The sequence below is a fragment of the Mustela lutreola genome, chromosome 1 (assembly GCF_030435805.1).
Source record: "Mustela lutreola isolate mMusLut2 chromosome 1, mMusLut2.pri, whole genome shotgun sequence".
NCBI lineage: Eukaryota > Metazoa > Chordata > Mammalia > Carnivora > Mustelidae > Mustela > Mustela lutreola.
Window position 1 is genome coordinate 11,191,335 of NC_081290.1, and position 19,230 is coordinate 11,210,564.

Here is a 19,230-nt window from a genome sequence, read left to right on the forward strand (position 1 = left end):
AGCTTGCTTCTTCTGATACGTGGTTGTGGGGAATATGAAGTAGGGGCCACATAGACGAAGCTGCTTGTGTAAAGTAAAGCCAGGCTATGACTTACTTAAAGCCCTCTCTTGTGACAACAAATAACAAGTTCTACATTGAAGCCTCATCCAGTCAAATTGGGATTTGGCAGCTTTTCCTGGCAAAAGTCTCATCGGCTTTACTTCCTTTCCAATGACTATGGTAATTGTGCATTTTAAACTCATTAATTTATTCAGTATATGCTTATTGAGCACATTCTGAGTCAGGTACTATTCTGGGGTCTGGGAACACTGAGGGAAAAAGACAAATATAGTCCTGCCACCAGAGAGCTTATCCAGCAGAGAATGAGCAGGGGAGGCAGGTTTTAAACAAATATGAAACACATAGTTCATTGTCCTAGTAGTCATGATAGATGATATTATATACATCAGCAGTTCTAAAAAGCACAGCGATACCTAGTATTTATTGGGTTCCTAATATGCAAGTCATTACCTCTCTTACCCTTGAGTGTTTTGTTTTCAATAAGGAAGTTGTGGCACAGAGAGGTTAAGTAATGGGGTCACGGTCGGGAAGGACAGAATTGGGATTTAGACTACTATGTTCTATTGCTGTATAGTATTTGTAAGAACTAATGTTTTCAAGTTCAGATGAAATCCAGGCATAAAGTGAGGGTTAATCTTTGTGTTTTCTTTCATCTGTATAACACCCAGACTAGGAAGGTGCCCTAGACTGTGGTAGAAGGTAGCGGAGGGTACCAGACTGGAAATGCTTCCTTCAGGCTCGCTTCCAACTGTGGGTCCCCTAGTCTTCTCTGTGTCACCTTGAGCAAGTTACTCAGCTTCTTTAGAATTCAGTGTTCTATTTTTTAGACTTTAAAAGTGTGTGTATGACTAGTTTTTCTCTAAGGACCTTTCAGTTTTGAAACCATGGCATTCAAATGTTACCTCCTCAGGGAGCGCTCCCCGACCACCCTGTCTTCCCTTCTTCCTCTTTCTTCCCTCCCCCTGCTTTGGCTTTCATCACGAGGCTTGTCATTGCTTGACACTGTATCACACGTTTGACCTTCTGCTCGCCGCTGTTTTCCTAATGCCTAGAACAGGGCTTCATGCATGGTGTTCGCTGGAAGCTTCGTTGAGCAAACATGTTTTCCAGAAGACTGGGCTACGGTACAGTCGTTCGACCCGCTGTGGTGTCGTCCACAAAAATGTATGCTTTGTGCTAACGTTTCTAAAACTGAAAAAAGAAAAAAAAAAAAAGCAAATACGATGTTTTTGAGAATCTGCTGTTAAAGGGAAAACTACTTTTCATAAACTTGGCTTGAAAGTAGCTCACTTGGCACATTCGTACATTGGATGGATACGAAAGAAAGCCCTAGAAGTCCCAGGCAGAGAGACCCCCTCAGTTAGGGTTTCTTCCTCCCCCGACCCATTCTCTCTCTCTGTGTGTCCCTCTTTCCTTCCTTCTCTCTTTCCCTCTTCCTTTCTGTCTTCCATTTCGGCCAGGGCTGCTGCCTGTGTTGCTGCCGTAGCTTTGGTTCTCCTGGACGCAGCCCTCCTCGCGGCCCAGAGACCGCAGAGCCCTAGACGGTCGTGTTGAAATGAGGTTCAGAGTGTGCTAGACACTTAACTCTAGGGTTGACCTTTTTTATGTCAGTTTCTCCAAACCCATCTTTAAATATCACCTGCACCTTTCTAGTTTGTGAATAAATTAGAATGTAAATCCCCATCCACTCTGGGAAACCCACACTCATTTCCTTCCCGGCGCTCACTGCAGCTAATCTTTAAGTCATTTTCAACCCTGTTGTTACGTGGGTCTCTGGGTCGAAAGCTGCTGAAGCCTGGGGAAAGATGAAAGTGCAGCGGAAAGCTGAAGGCATCAGCAAGCGTGTTATGACCAAGGGCCCCATAATGACCGTTTCTCAGTGCTTGGGGACTGTGTTTCTAACGTCTGGCTCCCGAGCCGTGTGGTTGCCGTGGGAGTACTTCTGCTCTCTCTCCAGTCTCTAGTGCTTATGGAAGAAAGAATTGTTTAAACTTCTGGTTTGGTTTCCTGCTTTGCCAAACACAGCGCCGTCTGTGTTGACATCATTTGGCTGGTCGCCGCACGTTGTCTGTACGAGGCAACCCTTTAGTGCTGAGCAGTTTCAGATGGAAGCGGGATGTGTTTAGGGATTCAAAGCTTTTCTGTATTTGAGATTTATTTTCCCAAAGAGAAGTATGTTCAAGTTCTAAAGACATTCAGATTGTGAGTCTGGGGCAGTGGGAGTATTCGCTTCCGCTCATGCGCTACCATGTACTGGTGGGTATTTGAATGATTACACTTTGGGCTATCGGAGTAATCACTGAAATTTTTGGCAGAATTTTAGGTACTCTTTCCATTTACTTTTTTTTTTTTTTCCTAAAGGAAAGGTGTCTCATAGCTCTTGTTAGATTCTCAAATGAATGCTTAACTGCTCTGAGGGCTGTGTGGGGGAGAACCCTGAATGGAGCTTCTGAGGCCTGGGCTCTTCGGCCTCTAATAGCAACTAGAACTTGAAAAGAAAACATTACTCTTCTGGGCACCGAGTCTTCTCATCCATAGGTGAGAAAAGTGAATTAAATCAGTGTTTTCCCAAACTTCATTCATGTACGTAGTCATTTATGTACTGCCTCCGTGATTATTATGTCTTACTATAACCTGTGCTATCTACTTAATATTTTTATTTGAACACAGAAAAAATTTATTTTTAAAGGAACCTCATTTTTGCATCTGTGAATGGGAAACCAGCATCGCTTGATCTAAGCAAAAATAAAGTTATTTATGCACTACGTAAAAATTATTATTATGTATTTACTACATAAATATTTTACCATTGGTAGGCACGTGACCCCGGAGACACACGGGCACCGTGGATCTTTTATGTTTACCTCTCGGATGAGCTCTCCTCCCTTCTCTCCCCAGGAAGTGCCAGAAAACTCTTCCTTCACTAAGGCATAATGAAGACCTCTTGGTTTTTTCCTCTGGAGGGTGGATATGTGGATGGCGGAATGCTGCTGTGGGAGTCTCAATGCGAAATATAGGATTCTGGGACAGGAGAGGCCAGGTGGGGGTGATGGGATTATCACAAGAGGCTGGAGTGGGAATCAGGGTTCTTTGATCAACAGCTATCTGTGAGGATGACTAGTAGATGATGGGTTTCTAGGTAAAACTAGATGGACATTCATTAAAATATTGCTTGATGTGAAAAGACAAAAGGATATTATTCACTGAGCCTAACTCAAATCACCTGGTAGGATTCATGGTGTCTTATTTAGTTCCCAATCCCTCACCTGAGGGGACATCGGGTCCCTGTGAGAAAAGACTACATATATATGCCATGGAAGATTCCCTAAGCCGCCTCCAGAGGAACCTGAAGCAGTTTCCTAGGGTGTGTGGGATGGGGGTGGGGGGAAGAGGGAAAATACCCAAACTGCAAACAGGTTATTAAATGGTAGTTCTGAACCTGCAGTGCCTTCATAGTTTATCAATACAAGCTTAAAGAAGTCAGATAACAGATGGAATCTTAGTCCATATACATCTGGCAGTGGATCCGATGGATCGATCTTATAATTATTTTTCCAGTCCCAGAATGTACAGTGAGAATAGGTGTATGTGATAACTGGCAGAATTCCACATAGTTTCCTACATCAATGGAATGAAAACTATAATGGTAAGAAGGAAGCTCCTGGAACTGTCCCCCTTCTTGCAATGACCCCAACAAGACAATAAGTCCTGTAGGGGAAGTTGCAGAGATTAGTGTCACCACTGAAGACTCGAGGTATCTCTCCACATCCCCATTTAATTCACTTGTTTGGCTCTTGCAAAAGATTTGTGGGTCATGGGAAATCATTGCAGATTATTGTAAACTCAGTTGGTGATGATGCCAGTTGTAGCTGGTTGTAGATATGGCACCTTTATTGGAGAAAATCAGCATAATCCATGGCATCTAGTATGTAGTTATTGATCCAGCAGATGCTTTCTTTCTGTTGCAATCAGTAAAAAAATCAGAAGCAGTTTGTTTTTAAAATGCAGGGGCAATATCACAAAAGCCATATATAAACAGCCCACAATGAATACCATTCTCAATGGGAAAAAACTGAGACCTTTTCCTCTAAGGTCAGGAATGCAACAGGGATGGCCACTCTCACCACTGTTGTTCAGCATGGTGCTAGAAGCTCTAGCCTCAACAATCAGGCAACAAAAAGAAATAAAAGGCATCCAAATTGGCAAAGAAGTCAAACTCTCACTCTTTGCAGATGACATGACACTCAACGTGGAAAACCCAAAAGACTCTATCCCCAAATTGCTAGAGCTCATACAGAAATTCATCAAAGTGGCAGGATAAAGTGCACAGAAATCAGCTGCATTTCTGTACTCTAATAATGGACAAGAGAAAGAGAGATTAAGGAGTCAAGCTCATTTGCAATTGCACCAAAAATCATAAGATACCTGGGAATAAACTTAACCAAAAGGCAAAGGATCTGTACTCTGAAAACTATAGAACACTCATGAAAGGATTTGAGGAAGACACAGAGAAAATGGTAAAATGTTCCATGCTCACAGATTAGAAAACAAGTATTATAAAAATGTCTATGTTACCTAGAGCAATCTATACATTTGGTGAAATCCCAATCAAGATACCATCAACTTTTTTCATAGGGCTAGACCAAATAATCCTAAAATTTGTATAGAGCCATAAAAGAAAAGCCTGAATAGCCAAAGGAATGTTGAAAAAGAAAACCAAAGCTGGAGTCATCACAATTCCACACTTCAAGCTCTATTACAAAGCTGTAATAATCAAGACGGTATGGTACTGGCAAAAACACAGACACAGATCAATGGAACAGAATAGACAGCCCAGAAATGGACCCTCAACTCTATGGTCAACTAATCTTCAACAAAGTAGGAGAGAATGTCCAATGGAAAAAAGACAGTCTCTTCAACAGACAGTGATGGGGAAACTAGACAACCACATACAGAAGAATCAAATTGGACCATTTTCTTACACCACACACAAAAATAGACTCAAAATAAATAAAAGAGCTAAAGGTGAGACTGGAATCCATCAAAATTTTTGAGGAGAACACAGTCAGGAACCCCTTTGGCTTCACCCAGAGCAACTTCTTGTTAGACATGTGTCCAAAGCCAAGGGAAACAAAGGCAAAAATGAACTATAGGGACTTCATCAAGCTAAAAAGCTTTTACACAGCAAAGGCAATAGTCAACAAAACCAAAAGATAGCTGAAAGAATGGGAGAAGATATTTGCAAATGACACATCAGATAAAGGGCTAGAATTTAAAATCTATAAAGAAGTTATCAAACTCAACACCCAAAGAACAAATAACCCAATCAAGAAATGGGCAGAAGACATGAACAGACATTTCTGCAAAGACCTCCAAATGGCCAACAGACACGTGAAAAAGTGTTCAATATCACTCGGCATCAGGGAAATACAAATCAAAGCCACAATGAGATCCCACTTCACACCAGTCAAAATGGTTAAAATTAACAGTTCAGGAAATGACAGTTGTTGGAGAGGATGCGGAGAAAGGGGAACACTCCTACATTGTTGGTGGGAATGCAAGCTGGTGCAGCCACTCTGGAAAACAGAATGAAGTTTCCTCAAAAAGTTGAAAATAGAGCTACCCTATGACTCAGCAATCGTCTTATTGGGTATTTACCTTAAAGATACAAATGTAGTGATCCAAAGGGGCACATGCACCCGAATGTTTATAGCAGCAATGTCACAATAGCCAAACTATGGAAAGAGCCCAGATGCCCATCAACAGTTGAATGAATAAAGAAGATGTGGTGTATCTATACAATGGAATACAACTCAGCATCAAAAAGATGAAATCTTGCCACTTGCAACTATGTGGATGGAACTAGAGGTTATTATACTAAGCGAAATAAGTCAATCAGAGAAAGACAAATACCATATGATTTCACTCGTATGTCGAATTTAAGAGACAAGACAGAAGATCATGGGGGATGGATTGAAAAGTAAAGCAAGGCAAAGTCAGAGAGGGAGACAAACCATAAGAGACTCTTAATCATAGGAAACAAACTGAAGGGTGCTGGAGGGGCGGTGGGTGGGGGGATGGGGGAACTGGGTGATGGACATTAAGGAGGGCACATGATGTAACAAGCCGTGGGTATTATATAAGACTGATGAACCACTGAGCTCTACCTCTGAAACTAATAATACACTATGTGTTAATTAATTGAATTTAAACTTAAAAAATTATATATTTACAAAGTCAAAAAAAAAAAAGTCAGGGACAACACAAACTTTTACCGTGTTGCCTTAGGACTGTGTCACTTTTCTTACAGTCTGTCATAACACAGTCCTAAGGTCACTGGACCATCTTTCTATCCCATAGGAGTCATGCTAGTCCCTGACACTGAAGGCACAGCTCATCAGGTTCTGGTTGGCATAAACCACAAGCCAGAAGGTGGGAGATAAATATGGCACAACTTCACAGGGATGCTGACATTTCTGGAGGTCGGGTTGTCTGGGCCATGTCAGGAGATCTAAAGTGGAGGGCAAGCTGCCGCCGCTTCCACCACCCTGCATGGAGAGAAACCAGAGTGCTTGTTGGACTTCTTTGTGTTTCGAAGATAACACATATCACTCGAAAGCCTGCCAGTTTTGTGCAGAAGTTAGCGCAAGAAAGGGGTCCATGCCGCAGCCCTGGTGTCCCTGTCCCTGCAGCATTGTGACTCAGGGACCCACATGGATGGAAACTGTCAGTGGCTGTAGGGAATTCTCTGCCCTGGCAGGGGAGAAACAGCACAGAACTTTGGAGTTTTCTTTGTGAAAAGAAGTTCTTGCCTTGCTGCTGGACCCTTATCGAGACAGTCTGCCTGACTATGGGAGGCCAAGTGATAATGTTGAGTTGCTTGTTGAACTGGGTGGTATATGTTCCACTGAAACCATAAAACAGAATACGGGCAGCAGCATCCCTGGTACGTGGAGATGGTGGATATGACGCCAGGTTTCAGCCCACCCTGGGGGGCTCTGGCAAATTGCACAAGCAAGTGAGTCAGACTTCCGAGTATTTCCTCTTTAGGACCTTGATGCCTTTCCTTCAATGCACATCTCTAGCTTCATGGGGATTCCATAAGACAGACAAACCCAAACAAAATAAAGACCCGAAAACAGATGTCCCGCTTTGCCCTAGGTAGTACTGGTTTATACCTGTTGTCAGCATTCATTTATCATTCATGACACCACTTTTCTTTCTTTCTTTTTTTTAAAGTGATTTTATATATTCCCTTGACAGAGAGAGAGAGAGAGAGAGACATAAAGAGCGAGTGCACAAGCAGGGGGAGTGGCAGGCAGAGGAAGAGAGAGAAGCAGGCTGCCTGCTAAGCAGGGAGCCCAGTGTGGGCTCCATCCCAGGACCATGACCATGACCTGAGCTGAAGGCTGATGCCCAGGGACTCAGCCATCCAGGTGCCCCATGACACGTCTTTTCATTATCAAAAGTGTCCCAGTTTGGAGAATCAATTTCATGGCTTCCCCATCGACGATCGGTTAGTGGAGAGGAAAGAGTGTGCCCCTGGTTTGTGGATTTCTGCATGGGATTCTAGCATCAGCTGCAAGTGTGCAGTCAGGGTGCCACAATCTTGCTCAGTGGGCAGGACACTGAAAGGTATGTCTGGTTGTCTATTTTGTTTGGAAGGAGAGATGGCCTGAGACAGATTCATCCTGCCTCAGCCTCAGTGCCATATTGGTCAGCGCGTTAGGGCCTTGAAGAGTAAAATTGGAAAATTGGCCATAAGGAGATCTAGACGGCAAGCTATCAGCATGGGCCTCCCACGATGGGATGAAATATTTGTTTCTCATTATTATGAACATATTTGTTTCTCATGTAAATGTGTGATAGAGGGAAGCCACCGTGGAGGAATTCTCAATAATTAGGGTGGCTCCTGTGGGTGACATGTAGCCTCTATCCTTGGCCAACTTGGTGTTTGCTCACTGGACCCGTGTTTGAGGTGGACATGGTGGCAGGGAGATAGGTTATTCAAGGGCTAAGCAACACTGTGTCCCCCCCGGTCAAAGCGGATCTACCTATCAGTGCTGTTCAGTGCCCAGCCTGCCAAAAGGGAGGCCACCTTTGAGCCCTTGGTATGACCACATCCACCGGGGAAACCAGCGTGTGCGATCTCACAAATGCTCACTCTCAACTGCAAAGAAGCAGCTGGTGGTGTGCGGAGTGTCCGTGGAAAAGCACACTTCATCAGATAACGGGAACAATTCGGTTCCCTTCTCATTGCTGCTCTCTTGCTTGGTTCTCTTCGTGAGAAGGACCAGTAGGAAAAGGAGGAAACTGCTGGGACTCAGCGATTTCCTCTGAGAACCTCATGTCCTAGAGTTCTCACAACAGCCTTGGGAGGTGGGTTGGGTCATAGCTCCATTATAGAAATGAAAACACAGGATCAAAGAAGTAAGTCTCACTTCCAAAGGCTCATAGATGAAGGTCGAACCCAGATCCGTCCGTATGTCTTTTACCGCACTCTTGGTCGGAGGCCGTCTAGCCCGCTATGGGTCTCAGTGGGCACCTGCTGGCTCATGGGGACCTCACTTTCCTAGCCTCGCACCTCTGCCGGAGCTGCTCCAAGGCACACACTGAATTGTAATCTGCAGGTCTCCCGCCACAGAGTGGGGGTGAGCAGAGCTCTGCCTGAAAAGAGGGAGACAACAGGGGGTGCCTTTGTGCTCCTGCTAAAACTCCTGAAGTACCCAAGGTCTGGAGGCCTCAGAGCGCCTTTCCTGGGCTGTATCCCCAGAATCTCTATAGGGGATAGAGGGGGGTCTGAGTTCTGTAGAGTCTAAGAGCTGGCCAGGCAACTGGGGAGGAGGTGGACAGAATGGGGCAGGAGGCTACTTTCCACAGGCGACCAGATCTGGTCTCAGAACCTCTTCATTTAGGCCAATAGTCCTGACTGACCCATACCTAGCTTCGGTGACAAGTAACAATCATTTTCTCGTTCCCTTTTTATCCAGAGCACTTCACAGGAATGAGCTAATTCTCACACGGCACCCACATGACTCTTCTTGGGTTTCTTCCTCCTGGAGGCCTTGTTCTGCAAATGCTTTCAATACTGTTCTGAGAAAACTCATCTGACCCGTCCTGGGCCCTCCAAGGCTTCTTAGGCTTCTGTGGCTTCGGGGGCACCCAGGGCTTGGCACTTTCATAGCATTTTTCACACGTGCTGTGGGTTTGGGAATATCTACTTTGCAGTGTTGTTGTGAGATAATATATGTTAAGTAGGTGATTTTGTCCAGAGTGGCCGTTTCTATAGCAGAACAAATTGCGATTGTCTGCTGTTCAAACATTCCCACTATCAGCACTGGGGAAGGGACTGTGTCCCTGTTGCCTAGCCAGGGCCTGGGACATTGGTAGTTACTCAGTAAACTTTCCATGAAAGAATGAACAAATCAAATAAAATGGGCTAAAGAGTAGCATGGAGAGGGAATGCATATGCCTTTCTTAACCATTTGAATATATGTAAATAATGAACATATAATTCCTGATATTTTCCAATGAGAAAAATTCTTTATTTAAAACAGGCTAAGTGTTTTTACTAGATTAAATAAAATGCTCTACAAATGAGAATTTTAAATCCAATATACCAAACCCAGTAATACCAGTCAGGGATTGCTCACCAATCCCTGTTTAATAATGTTTGAATAATATATCTCATAATTCTGCAAATATGTGCCTTTGCCTAGAGAAACATGTTGAAGCAATGTCACATTTCCTGGATATAACAGTGTCATGCTAGTTAGAGAAATTCTGTAATACCAAAGACAGCTGAGAAACAGTGGTTTTCCAATGCAGAGACCCTTAGACTTGCTCTAATGTCATTAATAGTGTTTCTAAATCATAGAGATGGTCGATACATTTTATTTCAGTAAGAGAGTGAAAGCAAGAAGGGGACCTACACTATTTCTAGCCACTTATATTTATTAATATATGCTTAGCATTTTCAATGCCTTTGCTGCGGAAGGGTAGTGTGTTAGCAGAAAGATATACTATAGGGACAAAGCTGGGAAGCTTGTGCATACAGAAGGAAGCTGATAATCTCCAGGCTCTCAGGGCTCTTGGAAACGCCACACATCGTGCATAACCTGAGGCTGCTGTGCGTTGTTTTCTGGCATCAACGTTTGCTGAGTGTCCGGGCTGGCTGTGGTATCTGTGGGCGTTTCTTCCAGAGGTGTGGTCACATCAGCACCGTAGTTCTCATAAATATCAGCTAATCCAGGGGTCATCAGTGGGTCAGCGTCTGCTGGGGTGACCCTGAGGGGTCCCCCACTCTGCCCAGCTGGGCCTCTTGCCATGTTGGGGTCGTTGCCCTTTGGATGAGCAAGAAGCCCTCCAAGGGCTCCAGGTGCTCCCTCTGGCAGGAGAGCTGGGCTTTCTGGATTGGCTGGGTCGAGCTCGGTCAAAGGGGAGCCTTGGGCACCGCCTTCTCCCTTCTCAGGGCCTTTGGTTCCGGCGACCGGGGAGTCAAATTCCAGAGTAAAGTCTCCACCCATAGCTGGATTGTGGGGCATCCCTCCAAGGTGAGGCCTCATGCCTCCAAATCCTGGGAAGATGGCTCCATAGGCCATGGGGCTTCCTCGGCCTCCCTGGGGAAAAACCATTGACCGAAGACACCATGATCACATATGATGAAGTATACTATGCAATCGCACGGGGTCAGCTTCGCCAAGAAACCACAAAAAGCTGATAGGAAACAAGGAGTTGACTGAGAGTTTGCGTGAGCACACTTCTCACTAAAATGGCTTTGACGTAGAAAGGAGAGGACCTTGGACTTTTCTGGTTGCTCACTTCTGTGAAAGACAGGGGGACACCCTTTGCCATGCCTGGATGAAAGCGGGAGAGGGAGGCATGCGGGGAAGCAGGGAAGAAGCAAGGCTACAGGCAAAAGATAGTTTGAATTTAATGTTAAGAATGCAATAAGCAGGCAAAATAGACAACACCATCATAAAACAAAGAAAATGGATCCGTTGCTGAGTGTGTTGAGGGATGTTTTAGAGAAACAGGTCAACATCATTTCTAAAATAATTGAAGCCTCACACAAGATTTCCTTCTTTCCTTCCTCTTTCTTTCTTTCTTTCTTTCTTTCTTTCTTTCTTTCTTTCTTTCTTTCTTTTTTCTTCCTTCTTTCCTTTCTTTCTTTCAGAACATGTGAAGAAAAAGAAGCTTGATGTCTCTGGAGGGGTGGAAATATTTTCTTCCTATGGACAGTTAGAATTGTGGAACTGACCATATTTCCTTTTTCTGCCTTTGCTGTCAAAAATGCCCAACCCAACCTCTTGGGCTATTTACTGTGACCGTGCAGAATCTGAGAACTTGCATTTTTGTCATCTCTCTTACAATTTTGACTCATTTACAATTTTATCTTCAATTTTTGGTTACATTTATTTTGTGTTTTTTTTCATAAACTGCAGCAAAATCTTTTGAACAAACTATAAATTGAGGCAGACTATAAATTAATTAAAATTATAAGATGATAATTAACACTCGCTTGAATTTTTGGCCAGTTGAGTTGGTGGTATGTGGATCCAGTATTCTTTTCTCCTACCTTCCCCTGGATCTCCACTCTCTACATCTCCCCTCTCATATCATCTCCTTGAGCCCCTCGGCTGGGCTACCTTCCTCTCCCTCCTCCCTCTCTCATAGCCCTGTTGCCCTTTATCCCATCATTTTGACACTATCCGCTCTTATATCTACATTTTCTATTGGTGAGACCTAAGCTCCCTGAAAACAGAAACCTTATCTAATTTTTGTTGTCTCTGTAGCGTCTTTCTATGCATCTAGTTCACAGAAGGCCCTCCAGAATGTTGGGATGCGAGTGTTCTGTCACTGATAGCGTGTATCTGTATTTATTAATTTGATAGGACTGTAGTGGATAATGACTCAATTTAGTATGATGCTTGTCTTGATTTGTGCTTAACAGATGTAACCGGTAAAAATCGCTGAGGGAAAATATAAAATTGTGCAAGTCTATCGGTCTCAAATTTCAAAGAGGTCATATGCATGGATAGTAGAAAAAGAATATGCTCACATGAACTCATTCATGCACTTTGGGTTTTATACTAATCACATTTTAAACTTGGTTGGTTTTCTTTTCTTTTCTTTTTTTTTCAATCTGAATATAGTTGACACCCAATGTCACGTTGGTTTCATGTGTATAACATTGTGAAGTGTTGTATGGTGACAGATGGGGAACTACACTTGTAGTGAACATGAGATAATATATAAACTTGTTCATTTTCTTCTTCTTTTTGAGGTCTTTTAGACCTCAAAATGCTGTTGCAATGCTGTTGAATTATTGTCTCGAGGGGTTAATAGTCCAAGAGGAAGCGGGAATTCTGTACAAATGATATATCTCTTCTTTTGGTTTGAGCATATGCTATTCAGTGATAATGGCTTTTCAAGAGTGGTTTCTCCCCTGCTCATATTCAAGAAATGGGGGCAAATCCCATGTTCTAGAATGGTCATTGCTCAGAAATGATGATATGGGAAACATGGGGAAATCTTTGCATGTTGCATAAGAATCAAGTTCTTGGTTTTGGAGTCAAACCATCTGGAGTCCTGTGTAGTATATTCAGTGACATTCATGGCTAATGCCTCTTGCAGGAAGTCATCTGTGACTGCTCTCCCCAGACCACTATTTTAATAAGAACTTGAAGACATTACTCACCGCCATTTCTTCTGAACTCATGATGCCAAGTCTGGCAGGAGCGTTCTGTTCAAAAAGAAATAGGCATCAATAGCAGATTCCTATTATCCTATTAGCTACTCAAGACAAAGTTAAAAGTCACTTAGCTTTTCCTGAAGACTTAATGTTAATGCTGTGCCCAGAAGCAGAGTCAAGTGGAGAGATGAGTCATTATTGAATAAATGTGGCCAATTTGGATAATTCAGATAGAAAATGTACCTTTTCTTTAATGCCACTACAGTGTGCGCGTGTGTGTCTGGCCAGAGTTATTAAAATAGAAAGTATGGCTTCTTGTCATTTCAGTTGCCCATTTAGGTGTTCAAAGAATATGGGTTCTTTTGTGTGAGGCCTAGATTTTATAATTTTAGCTCTTAAGATAACATTTAATTTACAATGTTATTTTTTGTAGGATATAGACTTACCAGTTGATTTGCTCCATAGGACATGTAAAATATTCCCGGATAAAGCTAAATATAAATGCAATAATCATTATAAAATGCATTTTCCAAGATAAAATTGTAAGTAAATTGTAGGCAAAGACATATTTTTAAAAAACTTACTGACGATGGTTTATTTTGTGGCATTGGTCCCCGAGATATCAAACGGGCTATTTGGAACACCTTTAAGTGGTAGAAATCAAAATCAGTAATTGATTTTTGCTATAACTTAGGAAAGCCTCCCATTATGGCCATTTCTAAGAGTTACAGGAATAGCATTTTCTGACGCATTAGCATAATAAATAAGTATTTAATATTTAAGAAAACAAAGGAAAGCATTATACTTCACATTCATGGATAAATCGTGCTATCAAGGTTTTGCACTCTTCTTTCTTGAAGTATAGATATTTCCCCCAAGAAAGTGTCTCACTGGGATCTGTACTTACCGATGGACCCTGCAGATCAGCAAAATCCATTCCTGGTAGCTGCATCACAGATAAACATGAAAATTACTAACCCATAAAAATAGAACTGGATACACTCTTACCTCATTTATGACTATGAGAAAACAATCTAAAATGAATTTCCTGATTTTCACTTTCATTTAGTCTTGGACAGTACACCCAAGAGATAACAATTGGGTTTTATTGTCATGGCTCAAGTGCACGGGCCGGGAGACAGGGCTTGTCTACCACGAATTTGCTTTGTTTTGCAGGGTAGAAGTAATGAGCTTGAGAATCAGATCATGCCAGGTTGGTTTGAATCCTGATGCTGCCACTGAATTATTCGGTAATACCGGGAACATTTTGTAACTTGTCAGAGTCTGTCTTCTTTTTAAAAAGGATGATAATATCCATCTTTCTAAGAATGTCATCAGGATGATATGGGAACTGTCAAACACCTGCCACATACTTGTTACATGGTACCTTCCTTCCTTCCCACTGCTCTTGTGTCTACGTTATTACATGATCACCTCGCTACCAGACAGAGAAATAATAATCCCAAATGCTACTTGCTATGCTGTGGGATCAATCACTTCTTTCAGTCCTTCCAACAAAGAAAAACATCCCAATGATAGGAAGAGCGGGCTTCTCTGGGCTGTCCTATTTCCTCTGAAAGCTTTCATCTTTTTGCAGCTAAGGAACCATCTTCTAGGCACGGTATCTTTTAGGATCCATGCCTTGTCTCTGATGACAGAGGACAGGAACGGAAATTTATGTTCTACTCCCAGATATGTCGACTGCTTAAAAGCATATCTGTATTGTATATTATGCCTGGAAGTTCTGATTATTGAAACGGGCTCCGCAAATCAGTTTTCCTTCTCCGAGCTAGTGGGGAACCCTGATTTGACTTCAGAGAAAGGGAATTACCTCGGCTTTTGGTGGCTTGTCTGTGGGCGCCACCTGCTGCTCGAGCATCGGCCCTTCTGCCTGCTGCAAGGGCGGTTGTCCCTGGTAAGCCGGAGGCTGAGGTCCTTCCTTCGGGGCGGTGTCCTGGACGTCAGTCAGCAGAGCGGACTGGAGGAAGGGTTTCTGTCCTGGCTGCTGAGGCTGCGGGGATGGCTGCGATGGGAGAGGTGGGGGATGCACAGGCAAAGAATATTCATACTGCAGAGAAATTTGAGAGGCGTGTCAGGAAGGGAGCGCTCTCTGGGCTGCGGTATTTAGAAGTTCTAAAGCTAAGGGCTTGAGAAAAGTTCTGCTTGCAGGAGAGTCTCGGGGAATTGCCTTGGAGCTATGTTTATGTAGGAAGCACCGATTTCTGTGCAGGCAGGGTTGTTTGGGGCGGGCTGTCGTGTCTCCCTTCTTCCTTTGGGACTACCTGTGCTCAAGAACGTGGAGAGCTATTGGACTTCCCGGTGGAGTCACTTCCTCCTCCGAGTTCCTACAGGCATGTCTGTTCTACCACTTTCTCACTGGATCACAGAGATTTGTTAGTTATCTCTGCCCCCAGTCCACTGAGACACAATAATATGTGTTTCTTGTCTTTTTGGCCTTGGACTTAACACGGTTCATAACAAATGCCTGGCCTAGGATAAATAATATATATTTTTCTGTTAATGAAAGGAGAATCAGTTATTAAATAAAATGCCAAGTTCCTGCATCATGGAGTCCATTCTGGAAACAAGCAAGTGGAGAAACAGTCACTATTAACATAATTTATGGTCCCGTGAAATGTGGATTAGTGAGTAATGCTGCTTGTCACAGAAGGCCTTCTGGAACCAAAGGTTCTGGTTAAAACAACCGTGTTTGTTCCTTTTTGAAATTAACTGTGGTGAAGGGCTCCCTGTTATTTTTCAATCCTTTGCAAGATCCTCAGAGCGTCCTGGAAGTCTCTCCTTAATCTGGCTCTGCTCTGCCTCGCCAGCTACTGCGTATCTCCAAACGCCCAAGGCTATTATTACTTATTCCTCACAATTTGGCACCTTGTCCTACAGTGTCTTGTCTTATCCCCCAGGCAGATGTGAAACTTCATGGACCTTGGAGCTATTCTTAACCGTTTTCACTCTCCCTTTCACTCCTCAGTTGGGCGTCTGCGTTTCTCAGACACCTAACAACTAACGGTGAACCGAAGGATGTATTTTTGATTGCTCCAGGGTCTGTGGTATTTTACCCAGGGCTTTGGCATCATTTTAAACACGGTTTTGAATAATTATTTGGGGAATCTTGACTAAAATGAGAGTTGTCCAAGCCATCGTCGGCTTCGACCTTGAGACAGTTTATCTGTTGTTACTGTTCGTGTTGTTAATGTAAGTCTCCTACTATATTTTGGAGGCCGTATCTTCCTATGTGAAATAAATGTATAAGTAGGTCGAAAGTTTGGGCCACTTTATTTAAAAATTTCCCAAGTCCTAAAAACAATTATAGTATTTGATTTATTAATATTTGGATCACTTTCTGTTCATTAGTATTATCTGTCTGTAGCTAGTTTATGACAATTTAGGAGACCAAGAGGGGAATATTTTTAAGCTTGAAGTGTCAAGCACATTGATGGGAGTAACCTACCTGCTGAGTTTCATGCTCCCTCGGTCTCATCCATGGGAAGGAAGAATGTGGCGGGAGGAGACCATGCATCCACAAAGAATTAAATGATTTTCCAAAACCAAATCTTGAATACTACAGACATGCAGGGGAAAAAACAAAAACAAATACATGCTTTTATTTCAGTATTGGCTTCAACTTGGTTATCATTTTCTATAAAATCCACGGAAAGTGTAGAGATAGCAAAAGTAAGTGTGACATCAGTGGATTTCATATGGGTGGGTAAATACTCTCTTCCAACAGACTTTCCTTCCATTCGGAGCCAGACTGCAACGTTTCCATAAACTTACTTAAGATTTAGCTTTTTAAGCCCCCTTATTTTGGACTGTTTAATAAAACTAATGGCACAAAACTTGAGCTTTTTTCTTACTCAAGAAAATTCCATATTGTTTTACCTACCATGCCATCCCAGGATCTTCTTTTGTTTTAGGTTATTTCAGTTAGTCATTCTTTCTTCCAATATTTAGGATAATGTCTACTCACTAACACATTTTAAGAGTTATGATGCTGTTGTTAATATCACTACCACCACCTCCATTAATTCTTGCAATAAGAGATATTGGAAACGCGGTTTACCTGAGAAAGCATGTTTAGTCCCTGCAGACTTCCCAGCTGTCTCATTGTCTAGCAAGAAAAAAAGTGGGTTAGTGTTTGCCACATGTATTTTCTGTATGATACAACTATTTTGTCAACATGTGGTGTTATTAGCACAAAGTTTGTGGTGGGTCGTTTTGAATAAAATAAAAATAGACACAAAAAATTATTGAGAAGTAGAAATGTTAAATGTGGTTTTGCTATTGTTGTTGTTATGGCCATTAAATTAGTAAGCTTGCTTTTTAAATTTAATCAAATAAGAGAAAAAGTATCATTTAAGTGGGGCTCTCATTGAAACATTGGAAAATAGCTCATTCAATTGAAATAGAAATTCAACTGCAAGAATATTGTTTCATCGACTCCCCCCCACTTAATTTATTTTGTCTTTTATAAATCCAGCCCCCAACGAGGAAACAACAAAAAAAGACAAAACAAAACAAACCCTACCTCCTTTCCAAATAAAAAAGGCCTCAAAATAATGAATACAAAAAATCTTGGGGAAAATGGTGACCATCTGGATAGATGACCAAGAATGTTGACAATTCAACGAAAAGTCAATCTCAATTTAATGGGAAGAGATTTAGAGTGCTTTAAGTTGATTTTTAAGCTAGAAAGTGAGAAAAAAAAATAACTCAATGAAATTAGCTTCCTTTCAAAATAAGCTTCTAGCCTATGTAACTATTGATTCCCCCAGATTGTCATGCTGCAAATAAATTCTGCAAGGTCTTACGAAAAATTTGTGATCTCATAAATATTTTTCTACTCAGAACTGTCAATATTTTCTATTGATTTGGTCAAATATCTCTATCATGCTGAGATTTTTCTAAGCACTATTATTAGTTATGAGAACTACAGGAAGGTAGACACAGAGTAGGAAACAGGTACTATAGAACTGTAGAACAAGGTTAGTGTGACCTACAGGAGTTCTTATAAACAACTACATTTTGTAAGGTAAATTTTCTTCATGGGAACATTTTCATATAAAATACCATGAGGTGATGGAATTAAATATAAACCATGTGTGGCTTCAGGACAATGTTTTAAATAATGTAGTAATTATGTTAATATAGTTATTAAGTAGATATAATATATATTAGGTATTAAATATTACTATTGTTCTGATTCACACACAGACGACATTCCTAAGATACCTGAGAGTTTAAAATTGTGGTAAAATGATAATATGAGGCTCTAATAATTTTCGTACACTTTTCTGAAGTTTCTCTAGAAAAGTCCTGACTTCCAGCTAGGAAAACAGAACCAGCCCATGGTGTTTCTCTTTCTAGGACTATACAATTAAATGTAATACTCTGACAATACATACCTCCAGGCTCAAACTAGCCATGCCTGGTGTCCCAGGTTGCTGAGGAAACACCTAGATGGAAATAAGAATAATTTTGAGATCTCTGTTGAGAACCTTTTTTAAATGCACTCTGGGAATACAAAGCTAGCCCAGTGCATAGAGGTCAGCTGAGGGCTTTTGACTTGAGCCTTTAAGTAGGAGAAAGAGGAATTTAAATCATTTGGGGAATTCACACCATACTTAATAATTTTGTTTCCACATGAACCATCTATCCTTTGTCTGTATCTTAATGCAGCAAAATTTGATTTAGTTGGAGGTTACATTGAAAACAAGAAATAAAATAAAACTACAAAATAGAATACCAAGAGTACTTTGTATTCTAAAAATTTATCCCATGAAAAAACAAAAGGGACAAACTTAAGCTTAAGTTTCTTGCACATTTGGCAAACTTACCTGCTTCTGGTTAATGGAATGTGGCTGAGATCATGGTATTCAGCAAAACCAAATGCAAAACATAACTTGCCACCCATTCAAGGGGATTCAACAAATCATCTGTCATCTTTCATGAAAGTTTATTTTATGTAAAAATCTATTGATCTGTGTTTGTATTTTTGGGTTCATATCCAAGATACAATTTTTAAAATAAATTTTAAATAAAATTTTAAAAATTCTAGATATTAAGTGTCCTTATACTTAATGTGCTTAATGAGCTCATTTAAAAGTTGTTAAAAATACAGTTATACTTACACACTTTTTAAAGTGGGAGATATTTTTCTTTCTAAAGCAATCCTTATTAATACACACAAATATTGGTAGAAAAACATGAAGAATGGAGAAGTAAGAATTAGAGTACATTTTGGTGGTCTCTGGTTCTTTGGAAATCCTTATTATTGAGAGTCACAAGTTCTTAACTCCTTCCTTCCTTCGTTTATACCCCAAATGCTGACAGAGTGTCCACTAAATATATTGGGATTATTTATCTTTTATGAGTAAGAAGTTCAGGGATAGATTCTTGAGTATGTTATCTACACTCCACCTTTTGCTTTTTTATACAGATAAAACCTCACCCTCTGGGG

The 19,230-nt window shown here is 41.5% G+C and overlaps 1 protein-coding gene across 3 annotated transcripts; it reads right to left on the bottom strand.

The window, feature by feature from the left end:
* Positions 1 to 231: 231 nt before the first annotated feature.
* On the bottom strand, positions 232 to 18,251 carry AMBN (ameloblastin). 3 transcript variants are annotated; one of them, XM_059159821.1, is made up of 9 exons: positions 18,176 to 18,221; positions 16,834 to 16,881; positions 16,222 to 16,332; positions 14,587 to 14,823; positions 13,663 to 13,701; positions 13,340 to 13,399; positions 13,202 to 13,246; positions 12,762 to 12,806; positions 232 to 1,252 (listed from the first exon to the last, which is right to left on the bottom strand). In XM_059159821.1, the coding sequence occupies exons 1-9, from the start codon at positions 18,194 to 18,196 to the stop codon at positions 1,247 to 1,249; spliced, it is 612 nt and encodes a 203-aa protein (XP_059015804.1). In that variant the 5' UTR covers positions 18,197 to 18,221; the 3' UTR covers positions 232 to 1,246. The 3 variants fall into 3 exon arrangements, with proteins under 3 accessions (XP_059015804.1, XP_059015785.1, XP_059015794.1); XM_059159802.1 differs by lacking the exon at positions 232 to 1,252 and adding an exon at positions 9,632 to 10,680 and having other exon boundaries at positions 18,176 to 18,251; XM_059159811.1 differs by lacking the exon at positions 232 to 1,252 and adding an exon at positions 9,632 to 10,680 and having other exon boundaries at positions 14,587 to 14,778.
* Positions 18,252 to 19,230: the final 979 nt, after the last annotated feature.